At 45.2% G+C, this 24,847-nt stretch overlaps 3 protein-coding genes across 3 annotated transcripts in view; 2 read left to right on the top strand and 1 right to left on the bottom strand.

Moving 5' to 3' along the window:
• Positions 1-604: 604 nt before the first annotated feature.
• cxcr3.1 (chemokine (C-X-C motif) receptor 3, tandem duplicate 1) lies at positions 605-5,068 on the bottom strand. Its single transcript, XM_076051011.1, has 4 exons — positions 4,720-5,068; positions 4,426-4,514; positions 3,114-3,503; positions 605-3,023 (listed from the first exon to the last, which is right to left on the bottom strand). The coding sequence occupies exons 3-4, from the start codon at positions 3,489-3,491 to the stop codon at positions 2,247-2,249; spliced, it is 1,155 nt and encodes a 384-aa protein (XP_075907126.1). The 5' UTR covers positions 3,492-3,503; positions 4,426-4,514; positions 4,720-5,068; the 3' UTR covers positions 605-2,246.
• Positions 5,069-8,178: 3,110 nt separating this feature from the next.
• On the top strand, positions 8,179-11,537 carry trim35-28 (tripartite motif containing 35-28). The gene is made up of 6 exons (XM_076051035.1): positions 8,179-9,068; positions 9,700-9,795; positions 9,892-10,122; positions 10,227-10,249; positions 10,373-10,491; positions 10,610-11,537. The coding sequence occupies exons 1-6, from the start codon at positions 8,637-8,639 to the stop codon at positions 11,143-11,145; spliced, it is 1,437 nt and encodes a 478-aa protein (XP_075907150.1). The 5' UTR covers positions 8,179-8,636; the 3' UTR covers positions 11,146-11,537.
• Positions 11,538-12,073: 536 nt separating this feature from the next.
• megf8 (multiple EGF-like-domains 8) overlaps positions 12,074-24,847 on the top strand; it is a 20,342-nt gene continuing 7,568 nt past the window's right edge. Inside the window, exons 1-32 of the mRNA XM_076051032.1 lie at positions 12,074-12,523; positions 13,167-13,362; positions 13,454-13,617; positions 13,725-13,934; positions 14,024-14,204; positions 14,334-14,422; positions 14,970-15,183; positions 15,294-15,477; positions 16,091-16,236; positions 16,324-16,434; positions 16,516-16,667; positions 16,765-16,866; positions 17,478-17,625; positions 17,977-18,140; positions 18,557-18,760; positions 18,906-19,103; positions 19,208-19,468; positions 19,578-19,696; positions 19,797-19,928; positions 20,080-20,193; positions 20,347-20,430; positions 20,663-20,902; positions 20,989-21,173; positions 21,763-21,976; positions 22,068-22,308; positions 22,402-22,534; positions 23,305-23,552; positions 23,633-23,743; positions 23,835-23,953; positions 24,093-24,324; positions 24,421-24,592; positions 24,715-24,847. The exon at positions 24,715-24,847 is cut by the window's right edge and continues 31 nt beyond it. Coding sequence (XP_075907147.1) covers positions 12,500-12,523; positions 13,167-13,362; positions 13,454-13,617; positions 13,725-13,934; positions 14,024-14,204; positions 14,334-14,422; positions 14,970-15,183; positions 15,294-15,477; positions 16,091-16,236; positions 16,324-16,434; positions 16,516-16,667; positions 16,765-16,866; positions 17,478-17,625; positions 17,977-18,140; positions 18,557-18,760; positions 18,906-19,103; positions 19,208-19,468; positions 19,578-19,696; positions 19,797-19,928; positions 20,080-20,193; positions 20,347-20,430; positions 20,663-20,902; positions 20,989-21,173; positions 21,763-21,976; positions 22,068-22,308; positions 22,402-22,534; positions 23,305-23,552; positions 23,633-23,743; positions 23,835-23,953; positions 24,093-24,324; positions 24,421-24,592; positions 24,715-24,847 — 5,225 coding nt within the window. The 5' untranslated portion in view covers positions 12,074-12,499. The remainder of the gene's footprint in view (positions 12,524-13,166; positions 13,363-13,453; positions 13,618-13,724; positions 13,935-14,023; positions 14,205-14,333; positions 14,423-14,969; positions 15,184-15,293; positions 15,478-16,090; positions 16,237-16,323; positions 16,435-16,515; positions 16,668-16,764; positions 16,867-17,477; positions 17,626-17,976; positions 18,141-18,556; positions 18,761-18,905; positions 19,104-19,207; positions 19,469-19,577; positions 19,697-19,796; positions 19,929-20,079; positions 20,194-20,346; positions 20,431-20,662; positions 20,903-20,988; positions 21,174-21,762; positions 21,977-22,067; positions 22,309-22,401; positions 22,535-23,304; positions 23,553-23,632; positions 23,744-23,834; positions 23,954-24,092; positions 24,325-24,420; positions 24,593-24,714) is intronic.

Genomic DNA, 24,847 nt, shown 5'->3' with positions numbered 1-24,847 from the left:
GTGTGAGCTAAAGTAAAGGCAGCTTTTTCTGTCCAGCCCGGCAAAACCTGCAAGTGTCACCGTCACCACTTCCCCTCCTGAATAATATAAGAACAACCTCATGAAACAATGTCTTGGCCACAGACGAACTGCACTCGATGTGCTTTGGCAAGTCGTGCGGCCAGGGCCCTGAATAAGCCGACTGGGTGTGCCTCAACCTGTTTGCTTTGCTTCCAGACACTGGGGTTATTAAAACACAGAGAGCTGCAGCTCCTGGAGAGAATCGCCTGTACTGCAGTAGTTGGCACCCTTAAAAATGTGACTCCAACACTGCCTTGTTAATGCAGAAACGCAACTGGGGCCACTCTTAGTTCCAGCGAAGTGTGATGTCAGCGTTGTGGTTTTATTTCATGTGCGTGTATCTGTCAAGCTTGCAGGAAGTTGCAGTGGGTCTTGCGTGCCCTTCTCGGCTCCTTCTTCGCATTCAACACCTCGTGTGAAGATGCACGGCTGCATTTTGTCACCCCCCGTTGTAGTTTCCTTTATTCCGTTTTTGATGTTTGAGTTTGACGTAAGACACGGCTGCATGACTTCCTACATCAACAATGCAGTCAAGAAGCAGAAAAACCTCAGTAGAGATAATTTTAATGACTCTTTGTCGACACCAAAATGCACAACATGCTTACTTGAGGAGTGGAAAAGACACCACGTAGAGTTTTTGCTGCAACTGTTGCTGTTGTTGCTTGACAAGACTTGACAAGAATTAATTTTGTTTGTCCTTTGATGATTTGATCCGTTCCGATTGCCGCACAGAAGCGTTAAAACACACTGATGAAGTATTGGACTGCACATTATTTTATTTTGTATTTTTAAAACGGTGCTATCCAAAAAACAAAAATTAACAACAATAATAAAAATGATACACATTTTATTTGTAGAGTGCTTTTCTGCTCCTGAAAGACTTTTTAGACACTTAAAAAAGTTCTAACATAATAGAATAAAATGCAGTTTAGAAACTTAAAATATACGAAATAAGTATAAAACACTAATATATTTAAAAAAAAAACAACAACATACAAACAAAAACGTAATTACACATTAAAAGCAAGACGGAAGAGATGAGTTTTGAGCAGGGATTTAAAAGATGGCAAGTCAGAGCAATCACGGTTGTTAGCTGGGAGTGAGTTCCAGAGGGCAGGGGCAGCAATGACAGAATTACAGATATCCTTTAAAAGTACATTTTTTGCACTTGAACTCATTGCCCTGCATGTTTCCTCTGCTCAATTACTTGTCCCATTGTTGCAGATAATGGCACAACTTGTCAGTTTCTTTTTGACAAATGTCAACAGCTCCTCAAAGACATTTAAAAAAAAAACGATCCCAACCACAAAACAACACAACAACCAAAACCATCTGTGTGTAAGGAGAAGCGATGAAGCTCAGGTTTCAGCTGCTGCTGCCACATAGGTCAGAGGTCACCGAGCTCGAATTGTTTACATTTTTTTAAAAAAATCGGACAACTGTTCTCCCTCTAGCCTAAAAAAAAAAAAAAAAAAATCCTCAAGTCAACATTCAAAGTTTGGCCGGGGAGTGGGCTTATGTACACAGCTGGAAAAACTGCTCGAGGAGAAGGAAGAAGATGATTAGCAGAACTCCCCAAAACCCTGAGCCACCAAGGACCAATAGCAGTATACAGCAGGGTGATACTGTTAGCGCAGATGTAAAGAATGAGTTACTTTCGAGCTTCCAATATGTACACTAGATTTCTTTTTAATGCTTTTGAGCAAAACTAAGTCTAAGATCCATGTTTATGGTTTTTATTTTGTTTTCATGTTTATGCGCCAAGCCAGTACCTGCTGACCTGGCCAAAGTACGGCACATCCAGTCCGCATGAGGCCAGTCATAAATTGCGTGATCTACCGGTCGATTGCGAAGGTATTTTTGCTCGATCACATGGAGAGAGAGAGAGTCGCGAAGTCCGTGGGACTTTAGCGCGACCCCACCCACCCTGCCCCCACCCCTGCATCAACGAAACTTTCCCAGGATTTAGCCCCCCCCAACCGCCCTCCCGAAACTTTTCCGGGACTTTAGCACGATTTCCCATATGAGTTATTGTTATTGTTGATGTCCGGTATTATGAGTTATTGTCATGAGTTATGGAAATAATTTCACTTAAAATTCCAGGAAATGGAGAAGAAAAGTTGTGTAACACAGAAAGGCGGCGGTCAGACGCAGTCCTCGTTCCAGCTGGTTGGTTCATTGACCTCTCAGATTGCGATGGACTTGGAGGTGTCGCCAGACTCGGACCAAAAGGAGCTCCTCCTGCTGCTCATGGCCGAGTTCAGCCTGGTGCTTCTCCTCAGCTTGCAGCCCAGAGAGTTGAGGATGTCCCGGAGCTGGCGTCGGAACTTCACACCCACAAAGGCGTACAGGACGGGGTTGAGGCTGCAGTGGAGGTAACCGATGGTGGCGGTGATCATCCTGGCCATGTCCAGGGAGGACTTTGTCACGCAGGTCTCGTTGCTGCTGCCGGAATGAAGCGTGTCCACCATGAGCGTGATGTTGAACGGCGTCCAGCAGACGAAGAACACGACTACCACGGCCACGATCACCCTGACGGCTTTCTGCTTCTGGAGGCCATGCAGGCCGCACTGCAGCCGGTGCAGGATGCACGAGTAGCAGAAGATCAGGACGGCCGACGGAAGCAGGAAGCCCACAATGTGGTAGAGTAGCCGCGACGCCCGCTGCCAGTCGGTTACCACTTGAGACCGAGTTTCGCTGAAATTGTGGTTGCTCTCAGGTGGGGGGGTGAACTTAAGGTAGTTGGGAGTGCACTGTGTTTTGTTGCTTCTCACGTCCTTCAAGGCCTCCAGGAAGATCCAATCGGGGATGGAGAGCAGCAGGGAGAAAAGCCACACTCCAAGGCAGCTGACGTGAACCACCCAGGGGTTCCTGCGGGAGTACATCTGGGTGGCGTGGATGATGGACATGTAGCGGTCCAGGCTGATGCAGACCAGCAGGAAAATGCCGCAGTAAAAGTTGATCTGAGAGCACACGGGGCAAAAATCAATGAGGGACGGCGGACGATTTTGCAACCACGTCCTCAGTGCAATTCTCCTACAACGCATACTTACCACGAAGGTGGCGCCGGTGAGCTTGCACAAAGGGGTTCCAAAGCTCCATCCCAGAGGTTCAACAGCCTGCGCGGCCCAAAACGGCAGAGTAAACAGCAGCAGGAGGTCGGCCACGCTCAGGTGAAGGATAAAGGTGTCGGTCACACTCCACCTCTTCCTGCTCTGAGCCAGGACTCCCAGCAGCACCCCGTTTCCCACCACACCGACAACACAGGCCACGGAGTACAGCAGCGGGATAAACGTGGCCTCAAAGGCGAATCCCACTTTTTGGTCGCATATTTCAGCCCCGTCGCAACACTCCAGATCAGTGTAGTTTCCGTAGTTCGAGTAATTGAACTCATACTCCTCAAAAAAGTCCTCAAGTGATCCAGCCATCATAGACTTCTGCCCCTCGAAAGAACAAGGAGAGGAGAGGAGTTATAAACACTTTTAGAACAGTTATTTGTTCTAATCTAATTATTACTTTTTATCACTTTGTGTGTAGTCTCCATGTCCACTTTCTTGTTTAACCTTTTGTATGTATATTTTTCAATAAAAATGTAAGGCCCAATGAAAGGCATTGATTTGTTTTGAAAGGCGTAATCTAAATTAAATATGATCGATTAATGAAATGTATGAGCTTTTTTTTTTTTTTAACCCCTGTGTGGTCTGCTTTTAACACAGGGTGGTGCTGTTGTGCTTTCAAAAGTGAATTTCAATCTGCAAGGTGAAATGAACGTGGATGATCAACAAAAAAAACAACAACCTCAGAATTATTTAAGTTGTTCAAAACTAAAAGGCTATTGTTATTTATTTGATTAAAAAGAAACATACTGAAACAAATACGCAGTCCTGATCATTAGGCTAAATAGTGCTCGGAATTCATTCATTCCTTTTAATACCTAAATTTGAGCCGACTCTCTGGGCCTTCTCAAATTCAGGCATAATTAATTTATGGATAATCAATTTCTGACTTGTCAGTGACAATGAACGGAGCAGTCAGAAATGATTTTTTGTTGTTGTTGATATGTGTGTCTCTTATCCTGTTGATAAAACCACGTATGACTGTTGATCTGTGTGGATGTGGGTTCAGTGGAAATTGACAAAGAATAAAATAATACAAATTTAAACAAAACAAATCAAACACACACACAAAGCACTAAAGCTATCGTCGGATTATATACAATCAGAAATTGTCAAACGTACATTCAACCTAATCCTTGTTTAAAATAAAGAACAGAAATTGTGCAATTTTGTCTATCAATGAAACTTGTCTATAGATGATGCAATCTTTGAACCATCTATAGAAAAAATTTCAAGGTAAAAGACCAACCGTGCCGCTATCCTCTTGTCTGTCTTCTTTCTCAGTTCGTTCAGCTTCACTGCCAGGATGAGTGGTAATGAGTGATCCTACACCCGCACCTGTACCACAAGAAGGAAGCAAAAAAAAAAAAAAAAAAAAAGCCACACGTGTGCACAAGTTAAAACCAGTTTAAGGTTAGACGCAGCACAATTCTACGGCCATGAATGAGTGAAATTTTACAAAAGATGTGAATAAAGATCTTCTCTTTGTAAATTGAATTCTTTTTTAGCAGAGTTTTTGCAAAATTAAATTGCTCTTATTCACCATCACAGCTTTTTGGTCGCTTAGCTGTGTGAGGAGATGGCGTCAAGAAGACAACACTAAGGGTCTGACGAGGTCACGCTGCTTCTGAAGAAACCAACTTTTTTTTTGAGTGTGACAGAACGGTCAAATTGAAAAAAAAAGAAAAAAAAAAAAGACTTTGACCACTGCTGTAGTGGCAACAGTATTCTATTGAAAGTCACGCAGGCAAAGGTGTAAGAATTCTCACTCTCTGTTTTATATGTGGAAGGAGGGAAATGTTAAGTTATGAAAAATCTTACTGCCACTTAACAAGGTGAAACAAAGCACACTAATGAACTATAAACTTATGTACTGCGGAGGAGACAGGCAGCTGCCCCCCAACCCGCCAATACAGCACAGTGCCTCTATTTAAATGTTGATGTCTGTCTTTGAACTTTACAGACGGTGCTGATTGGTGAAAAGACAAGGTGAGAGACGCTGCATCTCTCACCTTGTCTTTTCAATCTTGCACAACAATCAGCACCATCTTCTATGTTTCCTGGCTGTTAAGCGCTGATTCATAAGATTCTAGCAGTCTATATACCATCATATTTTCCCAATCCTTCAAGTTCAGAGGATTAGCTGTTTTCCAATGTCCCAAAATAATTCTGGAGGCAGTGATCAAACCAACCCTAATAACAGAAGACATACCACTTGATATTATTGCTGGTTGAGATTGATCTTCAAGTGTAGTGACTCTTAGTAGTTCTAAAAAAAATAAAACCAAAACCTTGCGGTAGATCTAAAACCTTTTCAGCTCCTTTACCCCAGGCCCCAAACCACCCTCAGTATGAGTCAGCTTTATGCTGGTCTGTTGCAAAAAAAAAAATTGCGCCTACTCTGCCTTGGTTGTTGTTGTTTGTATGCATTGCAGTTGTAGCTTGACACTGACAGATATGTGCACATGTTCTGTACCATTTCTTAAATGGTACTACGCAATCTGTCCACCCATCCGTCCAATTACAATCACCACTTATCCCCGAACCCATCACCTCCTTGCTGTGAGGCAACACTGCTCTTATGCGGTATTGTAGCAAGCTAAGATATCGGATTTTCACAAACCACATAAAGCAAAAGGAGGGAACAAAGGAGGGAAATAGGTCATCACATGGTTCTTTTTCTTGAGGGTCGACCTGCTCTGTACATGATAGAAAGTGCTGAAGGTGCTTAATGATGATGTAGGAAGGAAAAAGTGTGGTAAAGGTGCGTGAATTGCTGGAAAGCGCTAATCCAAAAACATCTATATATAGTCTTAAAATATTTAAAACACCATTTTTTTTAATTCTTTTCTATTTGCATAACTCATATCTGTGTTAAATCTGATAAACCATTTCCACTACTTTTGTGAACCACCAGCATTGATAGAAAAACCTCATCCTCACTACAGAGATTTTTGTCAGTGAAGCGTGCAAATGCAACACCTGCGAGATAACATGGTTTGTCTGTCTGTTTCCTGCCGTCCACCTCCACTGTGAAAGAAAAAAAACAACCTTTGCACTCTGTTCCTGTTTGTTATCACACCTTTTCATTTCTCTTCTGTTTGCAGCACTTGCGGTAAGCTGTGCTGAGGGAAGTGCAAGCTTTTTTTGACTGAAAGTTAAACCACGCACTTTTTCAAGCCAAAGATTAAAACATTGCAAATGATTTCAGTCAGGACAATAGTTGTATGATTGAAACATTAAAAAACTAAAAAAGATAAATAGATGGTTTAGCAGGTGGAAGTGGTTGTGACCCTGATTTGCAGACTAAAATATGTTTATTTCCTGGGGTCGACATGCTTTCAATTTTACAATATAAACTTCACAAAACAAACATCACAAATTAACATCACAGTACATCATGCATCATCATTACCCTAACAGAAAGATTCAGATACACGCAACAGTGCAATTGCTCAATGGACTAATGACTATACGATAAAATTGAAAGATGTGCAAATTTTCTTCAGCCTTAACACGTTCAGTAAATGTAACAGGAAGTGTTTTTTTTGTTTTTTTTGTTTCATCACCACCTAAGGGGCACATGTGAATATTCAAAGCATCTCTATTCTTTATGAGTGCTTAGTGTAAAAGATAAGTTGGTTTCCATGTGTGGTGTCACAAGTCATCCTGCAAGATTTAGGCTGAGTGAAACCAAAAGATGCTCAAGGAAGGAAATGGCATTTTCATGTCTTGGTTTTAATTCCTGAAATTGTGTGATGTTGACTGGTTGAATGGCAACCAGTAATTCACCACTTTGCAAATACAGCCAAAGTTTACCGTCATAAGGTCAAGGAGTTATTTTCGAAATACATCAGCAGCAACCATTGAGAACATTATGAATCATGGCTGTTGAAGCACTAAAACCTTTCTTTCTTTTGGTTTCAATTTAATGTGAGCTAGTATCACCACAATGCATGTTGAAGATTTTCTTTTGGGTTGCACTCAAATGAGTCCTGTTTTAGTCTTTGCAGAAAAAGATGCACACAGGAAAAGACTTTTAAAAGATGAGATTTGATTAAAAAAACAAACAAACAGATGAATGTATGCTTATGTGTTCTATCCTAAATCAAATCATGCAGTGGACACTTTTTTTAAAACAACATAGATATGTACATTTACATCCCCTCGTTAAAACCATCACAGTCTGCTTCTAAAACAAACAAACAACAACTGAAACAATTCACTGAGTGCTGCAATTCCCTCATCCTTTTCAGGCCAGTATTACTGGCTGCATCAAAACCCGCTGCGCTCAGGATCACAGTGTAGTAACACTTACAAGCACGTTTTCTTTGTGTTGGTTCATCTATGAAGTTGCTGATAGTGCTTTTCACACTTAGATACACCAACAAAGTTAGCACGCCCAACACTCAATTTGACGGGTTGAATGTGGTTGTAGGTTTGTGCAAGTGGAGTTTATGCAGATTAACATGTTGGACTCTGGCGCCACCTCTTGGATATCTTGGATCCCTCCGGAATCCTTCTGTCGTCTGTATGATGAAAGAGATGACGTGGTATTGGAGTAAAAGTGAGTATTCTGGTTTAGTTTAGCAAAAACGAGAGTAAGAACACTGAGGATGTGTTTGTTTTGGCACTTGTATGGCCTATTTTTGTAGGCAACCCATACAGAAAGAAGGCAATTTATTTTCAAGAAAAAAAAGAAAGAAAAAAAAAACAGAATTTCCTTCTAAGAGACAGATAACAGTTCAGCTTGCTCCCAACTGTTATCTGTGATCAGCAGCAGTACTAGTTGGCCAACAGTTATTTTTAAAAACAGAAAATGTTTGTTTTGTTTTTTTGTTTTGTTTTCAGACACATTGGATTATTGATAAGAAATGAGTGCAAAAACATGACACAAATGAGATGTCATCAAAAACTAAAACTTTCACTTTATTTATTTATTTATTTATCTATTTTTTCTTAATTGTTTCCATAACAAACTTTCAAAACTTTAAATTCCGGGACTCTGGTTAAAACTGCCGTGCACCATTAAGTATCCTCAATATCTCCAGAAAACACCATAATATAGTTTTAGTGTGAAAACCGTACCAACACCCCATGTTGGTAAAAGACGAAAAACTGCCGCTCAGCTATCTGACTAATTTCGAGGCTGTTGTGACGTCTACTCTCCGCCAGACGGTGCTGTCCCGTGAACTTTGATCGGTTTCGCTGCCGGGGCTGCCTGTCTCGAGTGACGGAAGAACACGGAAAAGAAGAAGCCTGGGTTCGTCGGCCTGTGCGACATCTCCCGCCTTGTACTTCGACAACTGCTGTCCGATCGTGTTCCGTCTCCGTCGACACTTTCGGCGAAGGCTTTGAGGATCCCCGCCGATCACGTCGAAAGCACACTTTCGCCGTCGTACCCCGTCTTCCGGGAGGTTTTCTCAAAAACGAAACTCAACTTCAGGCGCACTGCGCGTCATGGCCGAAAGCATGGATGTGGACACGACGGAGGGTCCCACACTGCGCCTGGACCTCACCTGCTCCCTGTGCTACGCGATCTACTGCGACCCGGTGCTGCTGCCCTGCTCGCACAGCTTCTGCCGGGCGTGTCTGGAGTCCAACCGGCGATTCACCAAGAAGTGCCCGCTGTGCAGGGCGCAGGTGAAGCCCGGGCAGGAAGTGACCAATCTCGCGCTCAAGAACGCCTGCGAGACTTACGTCAGGTTCGCTGACCCCACACTGACGGAGACGACCACCCCCGAGGACACCTGTAAGATGCACCGGAAGCCGCTGACCCTCTACTGCGTGAAGGACGAGGAGCCCATATGCGTCGACTGCGTGTCCCTGCATACCACGCACGAGCACACGCACAAGCTGTTGGCCATCCAGGAGGGCGCAAACGTTGCCAAGGTGGAAGAAAATAAGAGAGTGAAGCTTGGATTTTCAAGTAGTTTAATAAGTAGTTTTGTACTCCACTTTTAGAGTGTTTGCAGGTATTCTTCTCGTTTTGTTTTTCTATGCGTCCAAAACTCTTTACGGTCATGGCCCGAGTTGTCTTATTCTTATTCTTATTCTTATTCTTATTCGTTGGTTTACTTGCACAATTATACTAATAGACGATAATGATCTATTATCGTCTGTAATGGTCAAAGGTAATGGATAATAAGACACGCTGGTGATTGATCTGGAACATTATAACCCCCCCATTATTCCCTGGAAATCATTTTTGCAGGACACACCACTTGGATAGATCTTTTTAAACAGGTTCACACTGTATGAAATATTCCATCCAATATAGAAATGTTGACTTGTCTCTCTCCATTCATGTGTTTGGAGACGCATTTGTGCCAATAGCTTCATGTTGTTTCAGAGCTAATATCTGCTGAATGTATGATCTTCATTTATTAGCACCCCTGCCTTACCCGGCCCACATTTGTTCTTGGTGTGTTACGCTATTGTCATGACTGCATCTTACATTTTAAGAGTAACTTTCATCATTTTGTCACTATCTTGACCCACCCATTTTTTTTTCTTTTTCCAGAAAGAGCTCAGCCTGAAAGTTGAGATTTTTGAAAGGAAAGTGGAGTCCTACAAGAAACTAACCCCCCAACTGGACAACACTATAGAGTACATCAAGGTGAGGTCGTCGCTATGACTGGAGGAGGACACCGGCGAGACCACTACTACACCCCCAGAAGCACACATTAACTCCCTTTCTCCATCCCCAACACAGTCTCAAGCGGGGCAGGCTGAGGTGCAGATCAAGGCAGAGTTTGAAAGCCTCCGCGTTTTGCTGGCTGACTTAGAAACTTCACGCCTCAAGGCCCTGGCAAGCGAGGAGGAGCAGAAGCTCAGCGCCGTACAACAACTGATTGGAAAGACCAACAACGACATTACTGGTTTGAAAAAGCTCATCGAGTCTGTGACGAGAGAGATGGGGAACGAGGATCTGGCTCTGCTGCAGGTGAAGGACCGCTAGACGTGCTACTGATGACTTTTAATTATTTTTTGTTTTTTAAAGACTTTTGGCATTTGGTTCATCTAACAAAATTTTGTTGTGTGTTTCAGAACTTCCAGAAATTAAAAAGGAAGTGAGTGTCTGTTGCAGTTGATATTCACAGCATAGTTTCATGGATTGCTGTCAAGTTGTGATGAAGATTTTTTTTTTTTAAAGTAGCTCCTGGAAATTGATCCTGTTGCCTAATTTTCTACAGGGCCCAGTGGACTCGTGAAGAATGCTCCTTGCCCAACAACTCTCTACTGGATATGGGCAAGCATGTTGGTGGTTTGAGCTTTAAGATCTGGAAGACCATGCAGCCTCATATTAAATTCAGTGAGTGTCCCCACACCTCCAGACACTCTATTAAAACGTGTTCAACTCCAAATGGATCATTTAATAGTCAATAGTGTGCTTGTAGATACATTGCTTCTTCTCGCTCCTTCCTATGCAGACTCAGTGGTGCTGGATCCGAATACAGCTTCTCCGTGGCTGCACCTGAGCCCCGACCTGACCAGCGTCGAGCTGAGCCCTGAGCTACTGACTGTGCCCGACAACCCGGAGCGCTTCAACCCCTGCGTCTTCCTCCTGGGCGCCGAGGGTTATACCTCCGGCAAGCACAGATGGGACCTCAAGGTCGGCGGCAACACCACGTGGATCGTGGGAGTGTGCAAAGAGTCGGTAGTGCGCAAGCAGAAATTCACAATCTCGACCAAGCGCGGCGTGTGGTGCATCGGGCTGAGCAAAGGCGTTTACACCGTCTACACGCCTGAGCGCACAGAGCTGCAGGTGCAGCACTCTCCCCAGAGCATCCGCATCAAGTTGAACATGGACAAGGGGGAGGTGTCGTTCTGGGACGCAGAGACAGCGACGCACCTGGTCACGTTAAAACACGACTTTGATGAGAAGATGTTTCCTTTTTTCGGCCCCGGACTCCAAAGTACACCAATGATTCTCTCTGAAGGAAAAGTTTCCGTTCACGCCTCATAAAGCTCTGACAATAATAAGCGATCAATCAGATCATTAAATTCAGACTCTTTTTTTTTTTTCAAAAACTAACAGAATTTAGGATTGTTTGACATGTGTTGTAGTAAAGTCCTTGATAAGAGGTGGCTATGCATGTTTCTTTTGCAAAGCATTCAAATATTGATTGAGTAATAACAGAGCCAGTCAGCCATACTCACACTGTCACTGACACAGTATGGCTGCCTGGCCTGAGACTGCACTTTGTAACTCTAGAAACACTAATTATAGAGTAGACAAAACAGCATCTTTCAAGAACTTGCTTCACTTTATGGAAACATGGCAACCAACATCAACACTTTAGCCCAACAGTAACCATCATATTAAAGTCAAAAAAATATATTACCCTACCTTGTCAATCATGTTTCAAATATAATTCTGTTGACAAAAAATACTCATGCAACACTATCCAAAATGGCCAAAAAGGTTACTGCTGTTGTCCGTGTGTCAGGGAGTTAAAATCTACAGTTACAATTGATTCCCAGATATTCTGCTTTAAAATGAAATCTATTAACTTTTTTCTTTTTTGAAAGACATTTTCAGTAAGTGCAGCTTAATTCACTGCTCAGGCTCTAAGATTGTGAACTTCAGATAAAGCAATATCAAAGTCAAATTAAATGGGAAACTTTCTTATGTTATTTGGATGTCTAAAGATTAGATTTAAGTCATTTTGGGTCAGCATTTATAAACAAATATTGCATTGTTGCATTAGATCATTACATACATAGAATATTTAGTTCCTGTGAGTAAAGTATATAGTAGTATATTTTAATAATATACATTTATTCCAATTGTGGTTGGTGCCAGCGCTTTGTTTTTCTCGCTATCCAGATGTTTATGCGCGTCCTTACCCTGTCCACAAGATGGCAGTACTGCCGCGGTGCGGTCTTTTGTGTTCTCGCAGCCATAAACACCAAAACAACGAGCATCAGTCCTTCCGTCCGATTAACCGACCAGTTCATGTCTGAAAATATCTTTGAATTTTCGGCCCCTGTGCACGCTCCTACTTTTTCGAAGGAGCCGAGCCCGATCCGACTATCACGCAGAGGTTCAATATTCTGAAGAAAACCCGTCTCTTGTGAGGTTTTGCATCCACTCCTGACCATTGCGCATCTGGATTGGGTTCCTGCCGCTGCGGCTAGCTAGCTCAGGAGCTAGCTGGGCAGACCGAGCGCTTGCAGCCGAGGCTGTCCTCCTCTGCAGCCCTTCCCAATGCGCAGCTTCTCGCTAATTTAGCCAGCAAGGGCCGCACTGGGAAGTCGCCCGTTGCTGGTTAGCTCACGTAGCTAGCGGTGAAGAGTCGCCGAAAATGTAAAACAACATGAGGCCAAAGAGACGGGACTTGGTGAGTGTAATTATGTTTTTTCCCCCCTCTCCTCTGTAAGCAAGCCAGCTAGCGGCCTCTGGCTACAAACAGTACTCTCGGAGCTAGCGTACAGTTTCATCACGTTAGCTATGTTTTGGTAGCCTGCGGACTGCCCCTTGTTGCTTCCATCAGCCCTTTAACACACAAGTTAGGCGGCTGGAAACAACGTATACAGAGGATGTCACAGTGACCTTTAGCATCGATAAGACAGATAAGATGCGTATGCCTGCCAGACCTCCATGTATATCTTAATCGTAATGGTCCTGTGAAAGGCACCAGAATATGCACAGGGCTAACAGCTGTTAGCTCCATCACAAACGCTATTTTTCGTGGCCGTTAAAGGTAAATGATAACGCCCTCACGTTCTTCAGTTTTACTTGCATGCCCGTTCTACGGACGTGTCCGCCAAGCTGCGTCGCAATAAGGGATATATGACTAAAAAAGGGAACTCCAATTGTTTCACGTAGTTCCTTTCAGCTTTTATTTACAGGTAGTTTTCTCGTAGTTGTGTGTGTTTGATTTGTTTTACCGAGCGAATTTGGCGCTTGACCCACACTTCTGCTGCACAATTTTTGTTTTTGTACTGACATCAGCTGATTCTCACTTAATCGTCACCCCTCAGGCAGTGCCAGCGATGGCCTCCCCCCTCCCTGTCTCCCTCATCGCGGTGGTGGTGGTGATCCTGTTGGTCAAGTCCCCTGCATGCCAGGCGGGGGACTGCAAGGGCCAGAGGCAGGTGTTGAAGGGGTCCCCGGGCTACGTCACAGACGGGCCGGGGAACTACTCTGTCAATGGCAACTGCGAGTGGCTCATCAAGGGTAACGGCAACAACTAAAAACAACAACAATAACAACAACAACAACAACAGAAAACATATGTCCTCTAAGTGTCTTTCTTGTCATCTTGCAGCTCCCAGTAACAGCCACCGCATTGTCCTAAACTTCACCTTCATGGACACAGAGTGCACCTATGATTACCTGTTTGTGTATGATGGAGACTCCTACCAGAGCCCGCTCCTCGCCAGCCTGAGTGGCAAGACCCTCCCTCAGCCGATTGAGGCCAAGTCAGGCAAGGTAGGAAGGATTGTCATGTTACGAAAGAAATAAAATAAATGCATTCACACAGCAGCACTTGAAAAACAATCAGTTACATCATTGTTGTTTTTTCCCCCTCCCCTCAGATGCTCCTTCACCTCTTCAGCGATGCCAACTACAATCTCCTGGGCTTCAACGCCACCTACACTTTCTCAATGTGCCCTGGAGCCTGCGGTGGTCACGGCCGGTGCGACCCCTCTACGCTGAAGTGCCAGTGCCACCAGGGCTGGGGAGGAGCAACCTGTGCAAGCCCGCTCTGCTCCCAGGCTTGTTCTGTCAACGGCCAGTGTGACAAGGTAAGCAAGGGAATTTAGGCTCAGTTGTTTATTTTTTACTCTTCTATCAACTGGTTCGTACCTATTGTGTTTTCTGTGTTTTCCCTTAGAAAGGGGAGCGCTGTCTGTGTAGTCCTGGTTTCATGGGTCGGAACTGCCAGCTTGGTTTGCACCATGACAACGGATCTGGGCACTGGTGGGGTGTCAGTGAGGGAAACCCCTACATGCCGCCCAGGACTGGTTCCGCTGGCGTGTACCTGTCCCCCACTGGAGCCATGTACTTGTTTGGAGGTGGGGCTACTTATTTTTTATATCTTAAACGTCCTTCATTAATCGTAGAGCGCTGTTTATTTCTCCAAACAGACCTTACAGCGTGTTTTTCTTTAATCTCCATGTGATGTGATTCTTGTTTCCTCCCAGGGTTTGACCTCAACAGAGCTCTGGGCGACCTGATCAAGTATAACTTCACCTCCAATCATTGGGAGAGCAGGTCCTATGGTCACGCCCCCGTAAGTGGATTCAGCAACGCACAGTCGGGCTGAATATTATCCTTCAAGTATCAGTTAAACCAGAAGCCGTGTGGCTGTCGATTAAAGCTCATAAAACACTGCTTTTGAGAAAGGAGCTTTGTTTTCGTTTTTAGAGAGCCGAAAATGAAACCGGATTAAACGAAGCAAAGCAAGTTCAGCGAGTCTGTTCGCAAGCTCGGAACAAAGGAGCTCCACAGTGTTGGTCTCAGTGTAACAGCAGATCGTTTGTAGAACGTGTTTGTAAATGCAGATGTGCAATTTTTTCCGTTTGTCAGTCAGACCCCCAGGGCCGAAAGAAACCCCACAAGATGCAGCACGATAAGACAAACACGCCAAAAATATGCCGGAATGCTTCGAGGTTGTGCTCTCGATGCTGTTTGCTCGTCACGTGGTTATTTGTGTTCCGTCGCCTCGTTCCCGTTAATCATCCGTCCGTTGTCGTGCCCACGTGGAAAGATTCAGACAAGTTGCCCCGTGAGTCTGTGCTTCCCTTTGATTCACGTATTTCCCCCTGCGTTGTTCCCAGATGGCCCGTCATTCCCACACGGCAGTAGAGTGGATGGGGAACATGGTGATCTTCGGAGGGGAGCTGGCCAACGGCTACCTGGCCAACGACGTGTGGATGTACCGGCCGCTCCAGGACGACTGGCAGCAGCTTGGCTTCTCAAACTCCCACGGCGCTCCCAAACTGGCCAATCACGCAGCGGCCGTAGTGGACAGTTACCTCTATGTGTTTGGAGGTGAATCTCATGCTGCTTTTCTATTTTTCACGTTTAATAAGCTGCATTTTGGATGGGATTTTTTTTTTCATCCATATGTAAATTCTCCCTCTTTTTTTTTTGTCCCCCAGGTCGCACGGAGGAGGATATGTTTTCCTCGTCCCTGTATCGGTTTGCGCTACATGGCGCCGGGCGCTGGGAAAGCGTCCAGCCCACCGGCGGGAAGTCTCCGGCCACTGCTGGACACTCCATGGTGTTCCACATCCCCTCCAGGACGCTCCTGGTCTACGGGGGGCACAGGCCCACCACAGCTAGGTAGAGTGACTCAGCGCCAATGAGGAGCTGCGGGAGGCCAGCCAGTTGTTGACTGTGTGTTTTTGTTTGGAGGCTGTGATTTTAATATTTGTGTTCATGTAGTGATCATGTGCACTGTATTCTGTTCCTTCTTACTAGATTTGTTTGTTTATTATGGATCCTCATTAGTCCTCACTGCAATGGAGACTGTTCTTCCTGGGGTTTACATTTCAATCTTCAAACTTATAATATGTATTATTATAATACATATAATAATATAATAATAATAATACAAAGTATAACCATTACAATAAAAACACAACTAAATCAAGACAAAAAAATGATCTGAGATGCAATGGAATTCAACCCTGTTGTTGAAACAACCAGAACCAAACCACAAAAAATGATTCCATTTTACACAATCAGAATTACAGAATAAATCAAACAACTAGAAACTGACTTCCTTACTAAGTACCGCTACTCTTAATTTATTTTATTTTTGAATCTGACCAGATTAGATACGGCAAACTCATACTCCCTAGAAAAAAAAAAGAAGAACAGCTTAGTTACTGTCAAGGCAGAATGCTTATGAATAATGTTCAGTAACCCTCCCTTTCCCCCGCCACCCCGTCAGGTTCAGCGTGAGGGTGAACAACACGGATGTGTTCCACGTGGACAGACGCTTCTGGACGTCCTTCCGCTCGCGTTTCCCAGCGACGGGTCCCAGAGAACGAGCCTTCCACTCAGCCACTGTCATTGGAAACTACATGGTCGTTTACGGTGAGCCGTCTTGGAAATCTGCCGCTTCAGTCCGCTCGCTGTCTCCCAGCGTGTCTTCACGTCTGCTTCCTGCGCTCTGCTCCCCAGGCGGGAACGTGCACATCCACTACCAGGAGGAGAAGTGCTACGATGAAGAGATCTTCTTCTACCACCTCGGTTGCCACCAATGGGTGTCTGCCGGGGAGAGATGGTCCACCAGTGAGTTCCTCTTGACGGACACGTCGACAGAATTCAGTTCCATTTGTTCAGCGCTCATGAGTGCTTTTTTTTCTTTCTCAGGAGGTGACGCCGTGAGGGGGCGGTACTCGCACGTGGCTGCTGCCATGGAGGGCCGGGTGCTCCTGGTGGCCGGGGGTTACAGCGGCGTGGCCCGCGGAGACCTGGTGGCGTACAAAGTTCCTCTGTTTGTCAGCAGCGATCAAGGCGACAGAGTGAGTGCAAAAAACAGGAAGTAGAGACTTTTGAACGGCTAGGAAGTGTACATGTGCGGAGAGTCACGAAACTTTCAATTCTCTTGGCTTTTACCAGGATGCTGTTTGTGCCGAGGCTCTGGATGAAAGCATGTGTCTGAAGAACCCAGAGTGCAGCTGGTGTGAAGGCCGCTGTCGAGAGTACCAGCCCACTAATCCGGTAAAAAGTCCCTTTTGCGCAGGCTTGCTGTCGTTATGTCTTTCACCAATCTCCCGTGGGGCTCGTGACAGTTTTAGCCCTTTGAGGTTGCACTTTGATTTAATTGCGTCTTTTTCACAGTCACCAGTGAGTCAAGATAAAAGCAGAATATAAAAACTTCTTGCCTGTTCCGACCATAACTGCAGCAGACTGAATACGACTCACTCTGAGGCTATTTTAAAAAATTCCTGGTGGAGTGACGAAGGTCTTTATAGAGCCACTTACTGGCTGATAGGCGTATTGTTTAGATGTGTAATGTAATGAATAAAAAAAAATAGAAATATTGCCAGATTATGGTCTTCCCATGGCTTCACTGTGAACTTTACTTCCTTTTGCATCAGTTGTTTGGAAAAAATACCCAAAAACTTCTGCACAGTCAAAAACCGTTTGCTTCCCTCCTCAGCAGCTTTGTTAACATACTTTATCAACTCACAACACTCGTCGGAACCCTCAACTTCCATTGAAAATAACTTATTGGCTGCCATCTAGTGGCTTGGCGGAGCTGAAACGCCAAAACAAAAATGATGGCTTTTCCACCTGTAATAGTGAGTTGCTGCTTTGCTTGTCCACAGTGCGGCAGTACGGGCTGCCTCGGCTTGGCCCGCTTCCTGTCCGATTGCCAGTCCTGCCTGGTGTTCAGCGGCACCCCGGCGTCCCTGGCGCGGGCCCCCGGGGAGTTCGGCTGGTGTGTTCAGAACGAGTCCTGCCTTCCAGTGTCAGGTGAGACCCAGGGAGGGAGGAAGGAGGACAGAGGAGAGGGGCTGGGCCCGTCCAGAAAAAAGATAAATGTTGGGAGATGAGATGGGAGGGACTTGACTTTTGTCGGCGGCAGCGGTTTAAAAACTGAGCAAGGCGACGCGAGCCCGCTCACCGCAACCGCCGGGCCACCCGCTCAGGCTGAGGTCTGGCCGACAGGCCCGGTGGCTTTCACTTCCTGCGGTGCGCGTGACGTCGCGTCACCTTTTTCTTCTTGAACGCAATGCCGCGCGGAAAAGTCAGCTACTGAGTCAGACATTGAAAGAGGTCAGAAGTGTTGTTGGTGATGCTGACCTCTCCCTCTCGCTCTCGCAGAGCAAAGTGTGTGCCGTGTGGACCAGATCTCTGGAGCGTACGGCTGGTGGGGGGAGCGTACCCTTTTCCTAACCTCCCTCCACTCCTGTCGCACCGAGAACTATGTCCCAGGACTGCACCTGCTCACCTACCAGCACCCCCGCAACGACTCCCAGCCTGACAAGGTACGGAGTCCAAATTTCAAGTGCTTCCCTCCCCTTAGGTATGGTTTCCACTACTTCCCCCTCTTCGCTTGAACACCTGCCCTCCTTCCTTCCTTCCTTCTTTCCTTCCTCCAAACTTGATGTGACACGTTGACCTTGTTGCTTTTCCTCTTGTCTTTGGATATCACGTCTCCTGTTTGTTTTTCCGTTCCCACCTCTTGCCCTTGGCTTTCAGACTCTTCACTCAAATTTTCTTTCCTGTTATTTTTTTTTTTTCCTCGTCTCCCCCGCTGTTTGCTTCGGTCTCGACTCTTAGAGAAGAATTCCTTCTTCACCTTGTGGAGAAGCCTATAGAGAATAGTGCCTCTGTTGATGTGTTTCCACTTCCATCCACCCTCCACTGCCCTCCAATCCTCCATCACCCCGCCTTTCGCCAGGTGTCCATCCTCCGCAGCACAACCATCATCCTCAGCCCCACCACAGAAATGGATGTGGCGCTGCAGTTCAGAGGCTTCATCCACCCACTGTGGGGCGCCCCTCCGCCCGCACCCGCTCCCACCGAGACTGTGTCCATGTGGGCTCGCATTCAGAGGCTCCACTTTGAGGCGCGCATGGCTTCTGGGCCGAATTCCAGCCAACTGGTGAGAGAAACTCCATTTCACGTTAACGTCAGACAAATATCCTGTAGTAATGAAATTCAGCCCTTGTAAGGATGAGTTTGGTGCTCCAGTTTCACTTGACTTTGCTTCCTTAATGGAAAATCGAACCTTTCAAATGTCCGTGCAGGAGGTGGTCGGCCGTTGGGCAGCACAGCAGGAGAAGGAGCTGAAGATGCTGAGCCGCGCAGACGGAACCAGGCTCTTCTCGAACGTGACACGGGGGAACTATTATCTGGTGCAGGCCGAGGGCTACCTCAACAACTCGGGCTCGGGCCAGACCAGTGAGATGGCCCTCACCTGGAACAGGACGTTGCCGGGAGGGAGTGTAAGTATCTGCATTGTGAAATAAGTGCAACACTTCTAAAATCAAAGAGGCAGCAGTCAAACAGTCATAACCGCCGTCCTTTTCCATCTCAATCTCCCATGCAGGAAATCTCCTTCCTGTTCCTCGAGCCTTTCCGCTCGGGCTCCTGCTCAGGCTACATGTCCTGCCTGGCCTGCCTCTCGGACCAGTCCTGCGGCTGGTGTCCGTCTGTGTCCCGCTGCCTGCTGCGGAACAGCCCAGACCTGGAGCTGTGTCCCGAGAGGGAGACGAGGGATGGCAAGGGGGAGGGCCAGCGTCATCTGCTGCTCGCACCCCAGCACTGCCCCCTGTGTGAAGAGTACAGAGACTGCTCAGCGTGTACCCAGGTATAATAAAGATTAAAGATATTAACGCTTCATGCTGCTGTCATTATGAAGGCAAAGTTGGTACAAAAGTGTGTCGGGGACTGATTGCAAGTTGCAATTTGACCCTCAGGACCCGTATTGCGAGTGGCAGATCAACTCCAGTAAGAAGGGCGACTACCAGTGCAGTCGACGGGGGAGATTGGATGGATCCATACGAGACCCCACGGGATGTCCCAAAGTGTGCAACCAGTGAGTTGAAACTCATTTTTGCTCAACTTTTTTCAAGATCATGTTTCAAAGACCTTTTTTATCAACACAACTCTCCGCGTCCTTCTCTTGTCGGCCAAAGGAGGAAGACGTGCGGTGAATGCCTCTCCAACTCCAGCCAGTGTGCCTGGTGTGAATCAGCCCAGGCCTGCTTCTATTTTGCCGCCTACCTCACAAAATACCCCTATGGAGAGTGCCGGGACTGGTATGACAGGTAACATACAACTTCTCTTGCTTTGTTTTCAGCTGAAAATTAAAAAATATGTGCAATATATAGATTTTGGTACTTTCTACCTCACAATGAGCAAAATAATTTAAGTTTTGTCATTTGATTAATTTTCTTCCTTTATTCTTTTGCTTTTCAGTGTTCATTCAGTTCCACAATGCAAACAGTGTTCAGCACTCAGCACGTGCACAGACTGCTTGCAGACATTTCAGTGTGGCTGGTGCGGCGACTACAACAATCCCACAATTGGAAAGTAAGTGCATGACGGACATGATGCTCGCCAACTCAGCTGGTTTGAGTAAATCTGAATAAAAAATCATTTTGTTGCTAACATTTAAAGTTGTTTTTTTTTTTAAACAATTTCCACATTTTATTTATTTTTTTGATTTTCCACTGTTCTTTCCAGGTGTTTGAGAGGAGACTGGGCAGGAATGGACGACCCTTTGGCGTATAACTGCAGCGTGGCTGTAGCTGATGCTAGGGCTGCCAAGTAAGATGCCTGATGTTAAAATCAATCAATCTTTAGCTATAAAGGAAACTATACATGCATTTTAAACAAGTTGATTTGGTGGTCCAGTCCTTGAAAAGCATTGTTAGTCTAAAATTATCTACATTGATTTAGGAAATAATCATTTAATTCATGTAATTGTCTTAAAACACCTTTTTGAATGGGTGGACGTACCCTCTGCGACTTCTCTTCTCCCCCTCTCGCCTTTCTCCAGCCCCGAGCCTCAGACGTCGGCGCCGCCTCGACCCATGGAGATGGAGATGGAGCTGGAGCACCTCGACCACGAAGAGCAAGACGCCATCTGGTCGTACCCCACCTGCCCCGACGTGGAGGAGTGCAGATTGGGCCTCCACAACTGCCACCCTTTCGCCACCTGCATCAACACCCCCACCTCCTATGAGTGCCACTGCGAGAGAGGATACACGGGGGACGGCACGCTGCACTGCAACCAGACGTAGGAGCCACGAGCCTGCGACACCCACCCACCCACCCATTCTTTTTATCATTATTACAAAGTAACGATTATTCCCTCCGGTGCAGATGCTACAACGAGTGTCGGGTGGGCCAGTGCAGTGGCAGCCCGCGGTTCGAGTGCGTGTGCTCCCTCGGCTGGACGTCCGACCCAGCCACCCTGGTTCTCAGCGGTGTTGAGTGCGACGTGGACTGTGGCTGCAACTTCCACTCCACCTGCATCACCGCACCGGGGATCTGTGACGAATGCCAAGGTGCCAGGCTGCATTGCTATCGTAGCACATATCAGTGTTTCTTAACTTGTGGGTCGGGACCCAAAAGTGTTGGCTTTGGGTTGCATTGCCGTGGGCAGTTTCCTTTTTTTCTTTTTTAAATTAAAAAGGGATTTTTAAATATGTATACATATATATATATACATATATATATATATATATACATATGTATATATATGTATGTATATATATATATATATATATATATATATATATATATATATGTATATATATATATATATATATATATATATATACATACATATATATACATATGTATATATATATATATATATGTATATATATATATGTATACATATTTAAAAATCCCTTTTTATATTATATATATATATATATATATATATATATATATACATATATACATATTTATAGAGAAAATGTAGGCCATTTATTTTGCAGGACACACAATTCCTTTCAATAATTTCATTAATTTATTTGCTAGATAAGTAAAAAATAAGAGTCCTGAGACTCCACCAGTTGAGAACCACTGGGTTTATATGACTCAGCCTGGCCAGTTATATTAATTCCCTCTCAATGTGGCTCTTTTCAGACTGGACCACGGGACATCACTGCGAGCACTGCCGTCCAGGCAGCTTCGGTTCGGCACTGGCGGGCCGCGGCGGCTGCGTCCCGTGCGAGTGCAACGGACACGGCGACTCACTCCGAGGCTACTGTCACAACCAGACGGGCCAGTGTTACTGCACGCACAATACCCAGGGGCCACACTGCGAGTCCTGCCTGCCTGGATACTATGGCGACCCAAGGTGGGAAGAATTTTAGGATTGTGCTCGAACGGTGGAGGCGCCTTTTGTTGCCTGAGCTAACCTGGACTCTTTCCTTTTCCTTTGCCGTCAGAAACAACGGCACGTGCTACCGCCAGTGCCAGGGACGTTCTGTGTTGCTCTCCTCTGCCACCTCCACCACCATCCCGCTCTCCTCTTCCCTTGGATGGCAGAGTGGCACGGAAGGGAAAGGGGGACTCTCTCACTGCCTGTGGGTCTTGTCGGTCACAGAGAACTTGGGCCCCTGTCCGCCCAAACAACCGTGCCCCCCAGTTGCCCTCACCCTTCACCCGGACTCACACACACATTGTAAAGTAAGTACAAATGTGACCAAACACGGCCCAAAAAATAATATGTTGCTGTGGAATTTGTAAGCATTACGCTTTGTGTTTGGGTTTCCTCCTAAGAGCTCCTTCGTCTATGTGTTTGACGGCCTTCCTCGCTTCCTCGCCAATGGAGTTGTGCATTCCGATGACAATCTGATCGGGGCGTTCTGTGGGACAACGAGGACACAACCAATCACAGTGGAGGCCACCTCAGGTTTTTATTTTAACTTTTAATTAACTTTTACTAAGAAAATTATTTTTCTTCAGAAGCCTTTGGATTTTGCTGCTGCTGCTGCTTTTATTACTTTATTATGTATATATATATATATATGTATTTTTTTTTACGTGTATGTACGTGTACATATATATATATATATATATATATATATATATATATATATATATATATATATATATATATATATATATATATGTATGTATATATATATGTATGTATATATATATGTATGTATATATATATGTATGTATATATATGTATGTATATATATATGTATGTATATATATATATATATATATATATGTATGTATATATATATATATATATATATATATATATATATATATGTATGTATATATATACATATATATATATATATATATATATATATGTATGTATATATATATGTATGTATATATATATGTATGTATATATATATATATGTATATACATATATATATATACATATATATATATATATATATATATATATATATATATATATATATACATATATATATATATATATATATATATATATATGTATATATATACACACACACACACACATACATACATACATATTGACGCTTGGGTCAAATAACAAGCTCATTTTTGGGGGAATTAAAATCACAAAGATCTTGAGGGAGAAAAAACGTGAATTGTCCTAATATACAATTGTAAAATGCTAGAAAAGTAATGGATTTGAGATCCATGTTGTATCACTCTTTGTCTTTTCTTTTCAGGCGTGATATCCGTCTACTTTGAGGCCAACGTCTCTTCCAATAAGCCTCAAGGCTTCAACGCCTCGTTCTGGGTGCGGCGGTGCCAGAATTCTGAGGACGGAGACGAGGGGTCACCGGTTTGTCCGAGCGGGGCTCAGTGCCAAGGAGGACTCTGCCAGTGCCTGCATGGCTTCGGAGGGCCGCAGTGCGATCGGCCCATCTGCCCTCAGGGCTGCGGGAAGACGGACGGACGAGGAGTTTGTAACACTGTAAGAGTTTAGCGTTGTGTGGTGAGAATAAGGGAGAGGAAAAGCATCTGAATGCTAGCTGATACAGCCGTTTGTCTCAGACTCAGGGAGTGTGTGTGTGCTCGGAGGCCTGGGCTGGCTCAGACTGCTCTGTCCCACGGGACTCCAGCAACCTGGTGTGGGACACACTTCTGGACACACAGCTGACGGTGGTACGTACAGAACTCACAACTTAAGGAATTATATAGTGATGACCTTGTGAATTTTTGACCATTTTTTGTGACACCGCGACTGTTTGCACAGAACCAGGCCCACAGGTTCCTCCACAGGATGGGCCACTCTCTGGTGTCAGGGCCGCATGGCAACCTGTGGATGTATGGAGGTCTCTCGCTCTCAGAGGGCATTCTGGGAAACATCTACAGGTCAGAGCAGTTGATACATGACAGTTTGAATAAGAATCCTTATCAGAACTGGAATAATTTGACTTTGTGTTGTTTATGGTTCATTTTTTAAACATCAAGTTGAACAGACTTTTTTCCCCCTCCTCTTTTTCCATTTCAGATATTCTGTCTCCGAGCACCGCTGGACACAAATGTTGACTAGTGCGGTGGAAGAGGGCTCGACTCCTAGCTCGCGCTATCACCACGCGGCTTCGCTGGTGACTCTTCACGACGCCGCAAGTCACGGGACTAGTCACAGCTTCATGTTGGTGGTGGGAGGCGTGACTTCAAACGGCGTGGCCTCCGACACCTGGAGCCTCAACCTCAGCAGCCTGATCTGGAGAGAGCACCCGGTCAGGAGCAGAGTCCACATAGACATGGAAATCAACTGTTCTACTTGCCTTTTTTTTTTTTTTTTGTAAATGTACTTTTCCTGTCACGCCTGACAGAGCTTGGTGCTGCCCCCGGTGGCGGGTCATACCTTAACTGTTCGCCGAGACTCCACGGTGCTGTTAATAGGCGGTTACTCCCCGGAGAACGGCTTCAACCACCATCTGCTGGAGTTCAGCCTTCAGACTGGGAACTGGAGCATTGCCCCTCACACTGGCACTCCGCCCACAGGTGCATTTTTTGTGTGATTCATATTCAAATTCCAAATTCAGACGCCAAAGAATGAAGTTCTGTCGGGGGGGAGTGTCGCTATAATTTTCATGTAAACCTGCTTTGTCTTCTGGGTCCCTCAGGTTTATACGGTCACTCTGCAGTCTACCACGAGCAGACGGACGCCATCTATGTCTTTGGAGGCTACCGTTTCCACGTGGAGACTGTGGAGCCTTCTGGCGAGCTGTACAGTCTGTATTACCCCAACCTGACCTG

The sequence above is a fragment of the Nelusetta ayraudi genome, unplaced genomic scaffold, assembly GCF_046127955.1.
Source record: "Nelusetta ayraudi isolate G7.1 ecotype Tasmania unplaced genomic scaffold, CSIRO-AGI_Nayr_v1 ptg000131l, whole genome shotgun sequence".
Lineage (NCBI taxonomy): Eukaryota > Metazoa > Chordata > Actinopteri > Tetraodontiformes > Monacanthidae > Nelusetta > Nelusetta ayraudi.
The sequence above is the reverse complement of the archived record's forward strand: the minus strand, read 5'-3'. Positions and strand labels throughout refer to the sequence as shown.

Coding starts and splice junctions, on each gene's coding strand:
- cxcr3.1 (XM_076051011.1), bottom strand. CDS start 3,491: ATGATGGCTGGATCACTTGAGGACTTTTTTGAGGAGTATGAGTTCAAT. Junction 3,024..3,113: donor TCACCGGCGCCACCTTCGTG/GTAAGTATGCGT, acceptor GTGTGCTCTCAG/ATCAACTTTTACTGCGGCAT.
- trim35-28 (XM_076051035.1), top strand. CDS start 8,637: ATGGCCGAAAGCATGGATGTGGACACGACGGAGGGTCCCACACTGCGC. Junction 9,069..9,699: donor AGGGCGCAAACGTTGCCAAG/GTGGAAGAAAAT, acceptor TTCTTTTTCCAG/AAAGAGCTCAGCCTGAAAGT. Junction 10,123..10,226: donor AGGATCTGGCTCTGCTGCAG/GTGAAGGACCGC, acceptor TGTGTGTTTCAG/AACTTCCAGAAATTAAAAAG.